The sequence below is a fragment of the Dromiciops gliroides genome, chromosome 3 (genome assembly GCF_019393635.1).
Source record: "Dromiciops gliroides isolate mDroGli1 chromosome 3, mDroGli1.pri, whole genome shotgun sequence".
NCBI lineage: Eukaryota > Metazoa > Chordata > Mammalia > Microbiotheria > Microbiotheriidae > Dromiciops > Dromiciops gliroides.
Window position 1 is genome coordinate 307399674 of NC_057863.1, and position 12299 is coordinate 307411972.

The 12299-nt window shown below is 40.0% G+C and overlaps 1 protein-coding gene across 1 annotated transcript; it reads right to left on the bottom strand.

The window, feature by feature from the left end:
- Positions 1 to 4221: 4221 nt before the first annotated feature.
- RPL24 (ribosomal protein L24) lies at positions 4222 to 9126 on the bottom strand. Its single transcript, XM_043990456.1, has 6 exons — positions 8891 to 9126; positions 8690 to 8765; positions 7791 to 7901; positions 5632 to 5768; positions 5048 to 5111; positions 4222 to 4345 (listed from the first exon to the last, which is right to left on the bottom strand). Exons 1-6 carry the CDS (start codon positions 8893 to 8895, stop codon positions 4265 to 4267), a joined length of 474 nt encoding a protein of 157 aa, XP_043846391.1. The 5' UTR covers positions 8896 to 9126; the 3' UTR covers positions 4222 to 4264.
- Between the last annotated feature and the right edge of the window lie 3173 nt (positions 9127 to 12299).

The window sequence follows — 12299 nt, forward strand, 5'->3', positions numbered from 1 at the left end:
TTGTATTCTCAGTGCTTAGCAGTGCCTGGCACAAAGTAAGTCTTTAATGTTTGATCCAAATAGGATAAATTAGTTAGCTGCAATTAAGATTTTTTTTTGGGGGGGGGGCAGGTAATAAGGGTTAAGTGACTTGCCCAGGATTACACAGCTAGTGTCAAGTGTCTGAGGCCTGATTTGAACTCAGGTCCTCCTGAATGAATGCAGGGCCAGTGCTTTATCCAAATCAAACAGAATACAGACCCTCACCTGAAATTTGCAGAAATCCATTATATTCAGAAAAAGTAGTTTCTGGTTGGACTGAAAAACAGGTGAATGTGATCTAGGTTTAAATCATACATATTTGGGGGCAACTAGGTGGCTCAATGGATAGAGCACCGGCCCTGGATTCAGGAGGACCTGAGTTCAAATCCAGCCTCAGACACTTGACACTAGCTGTGTGACTTTGGGCAAGTCACTCACTTAACCCTCATTGCCCAAACAAAAAATCCTACATATTTTAAGACTAGTACAGATTTCTAGATAAGCAAATCCTTTTCAGGCTGGTTTTAATATGGCCCACTCCATTTTTCTTATCCATTCACCTGTTTTTCAGTCCAACCAGAAACTACTTTTTCTGAATATAATGGATTTCTGCGTATACACAGCCCCTTGGACAGGAAGACTGTTCCCTTATCCCCAGGCCTCTAGGAAAGTATTTTAAAAAATGCTAGATAATTGACATGCTACCTTGGTCAGATAACCAGATTTCTAAAACTAATTCTAACACACTAAGGAACCTCATCAAATAGGGGAGAATGTGCCCAAGTTAATATTTTCTAGGAGTGAAATGACAATCACAAAGACTTGCAAGTTACAGTAATTATTTCTGGGAAACACAGCTTTGAAACCTCACTATACAAGTAACTACTTAGTTGAAACAAATCTGAGCAAATATGTGATGTTTGACAAAACCACAAATACTTTATCCCACTGTATCAGACATAAAATACCATAAAAATCCTAAAATTAAAAACTGTTAACTATAAAGCTAGAACGTGATTACATTAATAATTGATCTGAGGAATGACCAAATCATGGCACATGAATGTAATTAAGTGTTACTGTGCTATATCAAAGCTTCTTAAACTGTGGATCAAGACCCAGTATGGGGGGGGTGGGGGGGAAGGGTCTCAAAAAATCTGGCAACATTAAAAGGTTATGTATACCTATTTCATATGCCATATACCTGGGGTCACATAAAAACTTCTAGGGCAAAAAGGGGTTTCAAATGTAAAGCTAAGAAACCCTGTGCTATATTACTCAGTGAATACTGAGAAGTAAGGATTGCTGCAAATAGTCAAGAAAAGAATATAGTTATTACAACGTAAAGAATATCTATGGGCAGCTAGGTGGTTCAATGGATAAAGCACCTGCCCTGGCCTCAGACACACCACTTACTAGCTATGTGACCCTGGGCAAGTTACTTAACCCCAATTGCCTCACCAAAAAAAAAAATATCTACAAAACAACCAAAACTGATCAAATAAACTTGATCCCAAAGATGACGTAGGTATGAGTAGACACCTTCTTCCCTTCATTTCCAGAGGTGTGAAAATTTTTTTTTCAGGGCAATAAGAGTTGACCTGCCCAGGGTCACACAGCTAATAAGCTTCAAGTGTCTGAGGGCACATTTGAACTCAGGTCCTCCTGAATCCAGGGCCAGTGCTTTATCCATTACTCCACCTAGCTGCCCTCAAGCTATGAAACATTTTAAGGAATAAATGGCTCTCTGGGAGAAGGGAAAGGATACAAGGTAAAATAAATGTAGGCAATGTAAAAATATTGTTTTCAAAAACAGCAGCTCTTGGGGCAGCTAGGTGGCATAGTGGATAGAGCACTGGCCCTGGAGTCAAGAGTACCTGAGTTCAAATCCAGCCTCAGACACTTAACACTTACTAGCTGTGTGACCTTGGGCAAGTCACTTAACCCCAATTGCCTCACTAAAAAACAAAAACAAAAACAGCAGCTCTTTGTAGTGGCAAAGAACTGGAAATCACAGAGATGCCCATCAATTGAGGAATGGTTGAACAAGTTGTGGTTCGATTGTAACGTAATGCTATTGTGCTATAAGATATGGACTCTTTAGCCATAAAAGATAATACCACAAGCAAAACATAAGAGGAAGTTTACCTGTCAGATCTATGGAATTTATGACCAAAGATTTAACATGAAATGCAAAATCGATCATTTTGATTGAAGTTTTTGCACAAACAAAACCAGTACAACCAAGATTTGAAGGAAAGTTGAAAGCTGGGAAGCAATTTTTACAGCCACTGTTTCTGATAAAGGCCTCATTTCTCAAATAGAGAACTGAATAAAATTTCTATGAATATAAATCATTCCCTAATTGAGAAAGTCAAAGGCTATGAATAGTCAGTTTTCAGATGAAGAAATCAAAGCTATGTAGTTATGAAAAAATGTTGTCACTAGAGAAATGCAAATTAAAACAACTGAGGTAGATACCACCTCACACCTTTCAGATTGGCTAATATGACCAAAAAAGGGAAATAAATTTAAATGTTGGAGATGTGGGAAAATTGGAACACTAATACATTGTTGGTGGGAGTTGTGTGAACTGATCCAAACATTCTGGAGAGCAATTTGGAACAATGCCAAAAGTGTTATAAAATTGTGCATACCCCCCTTTGATCCAGCAATACCACTACTAGCTTTATATCCTAGAGATCATAAAAAAGGAAAAAGGACCCACAGATACAAAAATATTTATAATAGCTCTCTTTGTGGTGGCAAAGAATTGGAAATTGAGGGGATGCCCATCAATCGGGGACTGCCTAAACACGTTGGGGTATATGAATGCAATGGAATAATACTGTGCTAAAAGAAATGAGCAGGCAGATTTCCAAAAAACCTGGAAATACTTGATGCTGAGTGAAGTGAAAGAACCAGGAACATTATACACAGTAACAGCAACACTGTGTGGCCAACTGTAATACTTAGCTCTTCTTGGCAATACAATCCCAAAAGACTCATGAAGGAAAAATGCTCTTCACATCCAGAAAAAAAAATATGTAATCTGAATGTAGATGGAAAAATACTATTTTCACCAGACTGCTTGCTGTCTTGGGAAGGAATGGGGAAAAAAGTGAAACTTAAAAATATTAGAAAAATGAATGTTGCAAACTATCTTTACATGTAATTGGAAAAAATACTATTCTGAAAAATGGTATACAGTAAGAGCAATATTGTCTTAAGAATGACTAAGTTAGGGGGCAGCTAGGTGGCACAGTGGATAAAGCACCAGCCCTGGATTCAGGAGTACCTGAGTTCAAATCCAGCCTCAGACACTTGACACTTACTAGCTGTGTGACCCTGGGCAAGTCACTTAACCCCCATTGCCCTGCAAAAAAAAAAAATGACTAAGTTATCTTGAATTTTATAAATACCCAATTTAAGGATAAAATACAAAGAAAGATACTACCTGTACATCCAGAGAAACAACTGATAAATAGAATAACATATATACACACTTAATTGTGTCTAATGGCAGCCATGGGTGGGGGGGGAGAAAAAGGAAAAAATGTACATAATTTTGTTGTATATTTGAAAGGAATAGCATTGTACATAGATTTGCAGTTTCATGTGCAATCATCTTTTTTATTGTATTATGTTATGGAAATGCTTATTTTATTCCATAAATTAAAAACAAATTTTAAAAAACAAAAAAGGGAAGAATGATTTTAAAAACCGGCAATTCTCATTGCCAAACACCATGAAGTCAGAGCAAAATGATCTAACTTTATGGTTTCTTTTTAAAAGATCATACTCTAGGGGCAGCTAGATGGCGCAGTGGTTAAAGCGCTGGCCCTGGATTCAGGAGTACCTGAGTTCAAATCCAGCCTCAGACACTTAACACTTACTAGCTGTGTGACCCTGGGCAAGTCACTTAACCCCCATTGCCCCGCCAAAAAAAAAAAAAAGATCATACTCTTCACTGTCTAAAAATACTGGAAATTCACCCTGGTAAAAGTAAGCAATTATCCTCCTCAAAACCTTTCATGATTTAAGCCAATTTCATCATTTCCCAAGCATAGAATAAAAGTTTAAGCAGGAAGAACAGCTTGATTTTTAGCAAAAATTAAACAAAAAGCAAGCTTCTTAAAGCAATCATTAACATCAAACTGAATCTTAAAAATAATTCACAAAGCACTTGACACCAACACAGTTGCTTTAAATTTTATTTTACTTAGTCCAATTTAGTAGACAATTAACGTTTTCCACCAACTCGGGGTGCAGAAACTTTCACTGGCTTCACAATTTTTTGTTTAGGTGCTGCCTTTGTAGGAGCCTGTAAAAAGACACAGAATTAATGTAACAAGGATTCCAATTTTTCTATATATTGTTCAATAGTTTATCATCTCAAATCAGACACAAAAATATCAAATCAAGCAACCCCCTTCCCTTCAAACCTATCTAGCCCCTTCATAGATCTAGTCCTGAATCTAGTATTAGTATATACCTGGCTTAAGATTCTAGGCTAACTATGGGGCACAATGATAATAGGTGACTGGACCTGTAATTTCACTGGTAATAAAAATGATAGCTAACATTTACATACCGTTTACTGTGTGCCAATCACTTTACAATTCTTACCTCATTTTATCACCGTAACAACCATGAGAGGTAGGTACCATTATTATCCTCATTTTACTGAGGAGACAAATGGGTTAAATGACTTGCCCAAGGTCACACAGCTAGTAAGGTGTCTGAGACTAGATGTGAACTCAGGGCTTCCTGACTCCAAGCCCAGAGATATATCCAAGGCACATCAGCATCTTCTCTGCAACTTACATTGCCGCTTATTTGTGACTGACCTAGGTGGAGATGATTTTGTTTATGCACTTCTCATTTAAATGATGAAACGAGAAACCAATTTCAGTTACCTGAAAACTACCTCAATCTTCAATAGTCCCAACTACAATAGTCATTCACCTTCTGCCCCATACTGCAGTGATTTAATATTCAAAGTAAATATACTTCATAAATATACCTTAGCAGCAGATGCGGCTGTTTTCTTAGTTGCTTGCTTAGCTTTTTTTGCTTCCTTGGCAGCCCTGGAAAGTAAAAAATATTTTAAGCAGCGATACAAAATTGATTGCCATTGGAAAAGTGGAACTAGTTGTTAGCAGCAAAAGAGGAAACGATTCCCATTCACAATCACCCACTTAACACTAAAGAATACCTTTTCAACATGAAACATGTTGTATATACGAAACATACTCTAAGGGTTGTCACTAAAGCTCCAATTCAACAGAGCATTCATATCCTAAAGGTACAGGACTACCAATTTTACAGTTTCACTCGACTTCAATGTAGAGCCAACATCACCAATCGAGGTTAGCAGACCAGCAAAATATTAAGGTTTTGTTATCTGCCATCCCATGACTAGTTTGTGATAATTGGAAAAGAATGTTTTAAACCTGTATTCTATTTAAGATAGCAAAAGTTCATGAACCACACAATGGTCATAACGGCTTTAAACACCTTTTTAGCTTTTGACACTACATATATGTAAACAGAAAACTAATGATGAGTGTGACCATTAATTAAAGTACCTATAAGTGATCAACTTACCTGATGGCTTGTTCTCGTTGGGCCTTTCGAACTTCAGGTTTCTGGTTCCTCTTGGCCATTATATCAGCAAGAGAAGCCCCAGTGATGGCCCTCTGGAATTTAACTGCCCGGCGGGTTCTTTTCTTTTGAATCTCTTCCTGAAGAAAATTAACAGCATTTCATTAACTGGGGAGTATGAAGAAAAGGTTAACCAACCTTTTAATTAAGAGCACTGACTTATCCTTCCATTCAGCAAGGTTTAATACCTGACATCTCTTCAACATCCCCACCCCCACTGCCTACATCTAAATGAATTGCCAAGACTTTCCAGTTTTACCTCCAAATCATCTCACCAATGTACTCCATCATTTCCATTTTCAAGCCTGCTGCTCTAGTTCAAACCCCACCAAAGTTTCTCAATCTTTGGGCCTATACAATCCATCTTACACTTTACTGACAAAGCAATACTCCTAATGTTGCTGCCCTTCCACTAACTACACATTCCACTCCACCAAAGTACCTTATATTCCAATCAAACTGGCCTACTTCTTATTCCTTACACATGATGACCTTGTGTGTCTACCATGCGCTCCCTCCCTGACCTAGCTTGCTTCAAACCTCAGCTTCCTCCACCTCCTAAATAAGGTAATTCACCAGATTCATCCCAAGTGCTAGGTATCCTCCTGGCCCAAACCCTTGTATTTAATTATACTTGTACATGTTCCCAATGCTAGAAATAATTTCTTTTAGGGGAAGAGATTTTTTAAATCTACCAATTGGACATTGTACAGTGTCTGGCTCCTAATAAATGCTTGCTGATTATCATCTACATATTAACCTTACTAAGTACCTATGATGTGAGGTAGGAGCTATTGTCCTTATTTCATAGTTGAGGAAACTAAGTGTGACTTGCAGTATCACACAGCTATAAAGGGTCTGATGCTAGAACTGACTCTGGGTGCAGACCTAGATGTCTCTAGGGTTGGCTAATATATAAAAACACTGGAATCAGAAGGCCTGGATCATGTCTAGCTTTTCCCCATGGCTGCCAATTGTGACCCTGGACAAGTCATAGTGTCTCTCTGGGCCTCAGCTGTTCTTCAGTAAAATAAGGTTATACTAGGTGACCTATGCTCTATGATCTAATAAAGTTCATAAAGCTATAAAGAAAATTGTATGTAAATGTAAACTATCATTTGGCTATTGAAGTGTTTTATTCCCAATGTGATACCTTAAAAAAACCCCTTCATTCTTTTTTTTTTTTTTTTGGTGAGGCAATTGGAGTTAAATGACTTGCCCAGGGTCACACAGCTAGTGTTAAGTGTCTGAGGCCAGATTTGAACCCAGGTACTCCTGACTCCAGGGCCAGTGCTCTATCTAGCCACCTAGCTGGCCCCAAACCCTTCATTCTTAAACCGTCCCATCTTCAAATCTAATTTCCTAATTTTAGAGCCTCACATTTTCAAAGTACATACTATTTCATTCTTATACCTCAAAAAGCTGAGATTTAACCACCTACCATGGGATTCTCTCTTGCTATGATTCTCCTTTGGAGTATTCCAAAATTAAATCAAGAAGTATCCCCCAATTACATCAATATCAAATGTAACCTTGTCAGAAATCACTAAAAGGAGGAAGACCAATCTAGTTATCATCTGAAAAGTTCCTGCAGACAAACTTCATTAAAACCATTATTCTATTACAAAGGAAAATAAAATGTCAAATTAAGAATTTCCTTTAATTTCTCTTAAAAAAAAAAAAAAAAACAACACTCCTGGGGCAGCTAGGTGGCACACTGGATAAAAGCACTGGCCCTGGATTCAGGAGTACCTGAGTTCAAAAAAACAACACTCCAGCAATTTATTGATCTGTTCTATTTTCTACCACAATACCATCTTACATTTCCAATGTTTTCACAACCCTTATATTAGAATCCTAGGCAAGGTGTTTTCCTAGTTACCATAAAAGGCATGTTGTAGTCCATGAGGTTGACCCTAGAATCAAATCCTGCTTATGATCCATACTATCTGTAATCAACCCTGTCTAAATTACTTAACCTCTCAGCATCTCAGGCAAGTTAGACGAAATACTCATCTGCTTTGATGGACAAAGTTCCCTACCAGATTAAAAAAAAAAGAAAAGAAAAAGCCCCACCAAAACACCAAAAACATTTTACTAACCGACTGTCCCTTCTTGTGCTTTCTTCTATAGAGAACAGTCCAATTGATCTGCCGAGGGTTCCTCTTTGAAAGGAATGCAGACTCACATTTTGCATTCAAAAATTGGAAAACCTACAGTGAGAAAATTTTAACAGTTTATCCAGTCTCATGAAATTTCAAAGCATCAGCTATAACACAATAGAAATAATTGTTATCCTTTTAAGCAACTGATCAATGGGAAGGACAAGAACTCCAACTTGGAGGAAGCCAGAGGGCCATCATAAACTAGCAAAAACATAGCCAAAGAATATAGAAGATATGGACCAAGAGCCGGACCCATAGACAAAAAAAGAAGTTTAGAACTTTTTGTACAAAGAAAGAACTGAAAACTAAGGGGAATACCAATCAAGCGATCGGGATAATCACTAAATTACAATATACAAACTCAATGGGATGAAAGGGATGGGGGTTCAGGAAAGCCCGGGAAAATTTTATAGAACGAAGTCAACAAAACCATAACCCAGACAAACAACGCTGTAAAAGCCAAAAAGAAAAGCTTTGCACGGAATAAGATCTCGGATTAACGCAGTGACCAGCTTTTAGAACTACTACCCAGCTCGACAGTGATGGACTCAAAGATTAACGAATCATTTTGGGGGTGACAACGTGGAAATTTTGTTTTGCGTGATAATCCTTATTTACAGAGATTATGCCTCACGTTTAAATTAGGATCGGGGTGAAACGAATGCTTCTTAAGCGAAAAATAAAATGGAAAAGGTAAGCGCGGGGAGCTGCTGCTACGAGCAAGCGAGAAGCGGCGGCATCCTCCTCCCAGGCCAGCGCCGGGAGCTTGCCGCGCGGCTCGGGATCATTCCGCGGTTCCGGCACGTCTCGGGGCCCGGGCGCGGCGCGCGGCTCACCTTCCCGTCCGTGCGGGCGTAACGCCTTCCGTGACCCGGGTAGATCTTGTAGCCGCTGAAGCTGCACAGCTCGACCCTGAAACAAAAACCGGGGAGGTCAGTCACGGAGGGCGTCCCGAGCGAGGACGTGCCATGCCGGCAAGGGCGACGGCATCCAGGCCGAGGATGGATACGGATTGCCAAGCAAGAAACTTTACTTACTTCATGGCTGCGAGAGGCAGGAAGATGGCGAAGAGGAAGAGGAAGAGAGAATTGTGGGAAGGATTCTTATATACGCGGGAGGCCTCCTCCGCCCCCTTCCGTTCCGTGCTCACGTTAGCCGGCTCGGCATGACACCACTTCCGGTGGTGGGCCAAACATTTGGGCCGCCTAGAGGTTGGGCTTGGTTCCCGGGTGACGGAAGCTAAGTAAGATGAGAACCGGTTGTGAACGCAGTAGTATGGTCTTTAGTCTGTAACCTAGTACTTTTTGATTGGATTATATCCCACAATTTAGCTCACGTTTATACTTCGAGGCTTGATATAAAACCGCCCTGTAAACAAAACAGGACGATTATTGTCCCCGTTTTATAGATCAAGAAACAGAGGCTCCGGAAACGACTTGCACATAGTTACTAAGTGGCAGCCAACTATTCAGAAGTGGAAGCGAGGTGGCAAACCGATGAAACCCAGCACCTCGCCCCTGTGCCCGAGTGGATAAGTCAAACTGGGCCACTTAGTCGCGGTGTGACCGTGAGCTTGACAACCACAAGACTCCATCGTCGCCCGTTCGGTACGTTCACACCGGGCTGCCACGACCATCAATCTCGTCCCTTCCCTCTGCACCGCCGTCGGTGCTCTCGGTCCACTAGTCCCCACCTCCCGGGTAGCTAGGAAAACCTGCGCCCTAGGATCCGAGAGCTGCGGGGGGGGGGGGGGGGGAAGGGGGCGGGCTCTAGTCTGAAGTGACTCCTAAATGGCTGTCAGGGAGGAGAGGGAGGGTGATGGGCAGAATCAGCGACTTCCTCGCCCCTCCGGTTGCTGAGGAAGGACTGCTTGTGCACATGCGCAGAGCCCGGAGAAGAGGAGAGGGTCTAGAGGTGGCGAGAGCCCCCTCGGCCCCGCCCCTCACTCCCCTCCCCCACCCCCGCTTCTCCCCCGAGGCTTGGCTTTGGACCAGCCTCACTCAGGGTGAAAAATAGAGGTGTGTGGAGTAGAGTTACGATCCCCGAGTCTGGGCATCCTGGTGCATAGCATTTTCCCTTTCTTAATACCTTTGTGCGCATTGGGCGAGTCATTTTATCTGAGCTTCAGGTTTTTTAAACTTTTGTTAAATTTTCTCTTTTTTAAACAAGCATTTATTGTTCTTCCCATTCCCCCCTCCACAAGAAAGAGGAAAGAGAGGAAAACTCTCTTAACAAATATGCTTAATTAAGCAAAACAAATTCCCACACTGGCCACACCCAAAATTGTGAGCCTCATTCTGCATATGTAAATCTTCCTCTGCTTGTTGATCTAAAAATTGGGAAGATTAGACACTGACGTCTAGGCACCCATTTACCTCTAAATCTCCCTTCTATTGGCTAATGGGCTAATACCGACAGATTTTCCCCATTCTCCTCCCTTTCATAACCTAAACCTTCCTCTTTCACTTTCTTTGTACCTTTTCTTTCTCACCTACCACCTCTCAGCATCTTGCAGTTTAACATCTGATCCACCCCTAGACTGAAACTACTCCCTCCCAGGTTACCAAAAACCTTTTTTCAATCTTTATCCTCTCTTTAGAGGTGTCAGATGATGTAGAGGACTAGGCTGCTGCTATGATGGGAGTCAAGAAGACCTGAATTCATTGGAGAAGCTGTGGAAAAATTGGAACACAAATGCATTGTTGGTGGAGCTGTGAACTGATCCAACCATTCTAGAGAGCAATTTGGAATTATGCCCAAAGGGCTATAAAGCTATGCATACCTTTTGACCCAGCAATACCACTTTTGGGTCTTTTTCCCAAAGAGATCATAAAAAAGGGAAAAGGACCCACATGAACAAAAACATTTATAGCTGCTCTTTTTGGGATGGCAAGGAATTGGAAATTGAGGGGATGTCCATCAATTGGGGAATGGTTGAACAAGTTGTGGTATATGAATGTAATGGAATTCTATTGTGCTGTAAGAAATGATGAACAGGAGGATTTCAGAGAAAACTGGAAGGACTTGCATGAACTGTTGATGAGTGAGATGAGCAGAACCAGAAGAACATTGTACACAGTATCATCAACATTGTGTGTTGATCAACTGTGATAGACTAGATTCTTCTCACCAATGCAATGGTACAGGAGAGTTCCAGGGGACTCATGATGGAAGGGGATCTCCAAATCCAGAAAAAAAAAAAGACTGTGGAGTATGGATGCTGATTGAACCATACTATTTCTTTTGTTTTGGTGCTGTTGTTTTTCTTTTTTGAGTTTTTTTTCCTTTTTGCTCTGATTCTTCTCTTATAGCATGACTAGTGCAGAAATATGTTTGATGTTATTATGTATATATGTATATGTATATATCTATATCAAATTATGGGGGGGGAGGGAGGGAGAAAAATTTGAAATTGGAAATCTTATAAAAACAAATGTTGAAAACTATCTCTACATGTAACTGGAAAATAATAAAATACTTTTATTAAAAAAAAATTTAAAAAGAAGACCTGAATTCAGATATGGCCTCAGATACTTACTGTGTGACCCTGGTAATTCACTTAACTGAAGTCTGCCTCATTTCCTCATCTGTAAAATAGGAATAATAATAGCACCGACCTCCTAGGTCTGTGTAAGAATCAAATGGTATATTATTTGTAAAATGCCTGGCAAATAATAGGTGCTTGATAAGTACCTTTTCCCTTTCCCCCCTTTTGTCCTATCTGAAGCATTTGATGATGCTCTCCACTCCTCTTCCTTGTCCTTGACAATTTTCAGGCATGTTTGACTCTGTTGACTACCCCTGGATCTTGGGTTTTAGTAAAATTGCTCTTATCCTTCTCATTTCTCTTTTCAGAGTTACTATCTAGGTCTTGCCCCTATGTCTTACCTCTTTAAAAAAAAATTCCCTCCAATTACATGTAAAAACAATTTTTAACATGGGTTTGTTTTTAAGTTTTGAGTTCTACATTTCTATCTATCTGTCCTTCTCTGAGACTGCAATCGATATAGGTTATACATGTTCAATTGTGTAAAACATTTCCATATTAGTCATTTTTTTGCAAGAAGACTTTAAAAGAAAGCATGTAAGGAAGAAGGAAGTGAAAATGGTATGCTTCACTGTATTCAGACAACATTTTTTTCTTTGGAGGTGGATAGTGATGTAGGAGGCAAAAAAAGGATTAAAAGAAAAACCTAAGACCCAAGCTTTAATTCAGAAATTAGCTCCAAAAGGGAGTCAGACCCTAGTTAATGGATAACTTACAAGTCAGGATGCTAGGTTATTGTACCCACAGAAATCAGTACCCATAACAGGAACATAAAAGGGGCAGGTCATATAACAATGACAAAATTGACAGGCTATAGAAACAAACTAGCCAGGAGAATCAGAGATGTGCAGAAAAGGCCAAATTTGTCTCCAGATTCACCTTATGACCCCCAAAACATA

Bases quoted from the DNA above. Each gene is read 5' to 3' on its own strand.
- RPL24 (XM_043990456.1), bottom strand. The intron at 7,902-8,689 runs GTGAGCCGCGCG...TTCTCACTGTAG, and splicing joins ACGCCCGCACGGACGGGAAG to GTTTTCCAATTTTTGAATGC. The intron at 5,112-5,631 runs GTAAGTTGATCA...TTTACTTTCCAG, and splicing joins CAACGAGAACAAGCCATCAG to GGCTGCCAAGGAAGCAAAAA.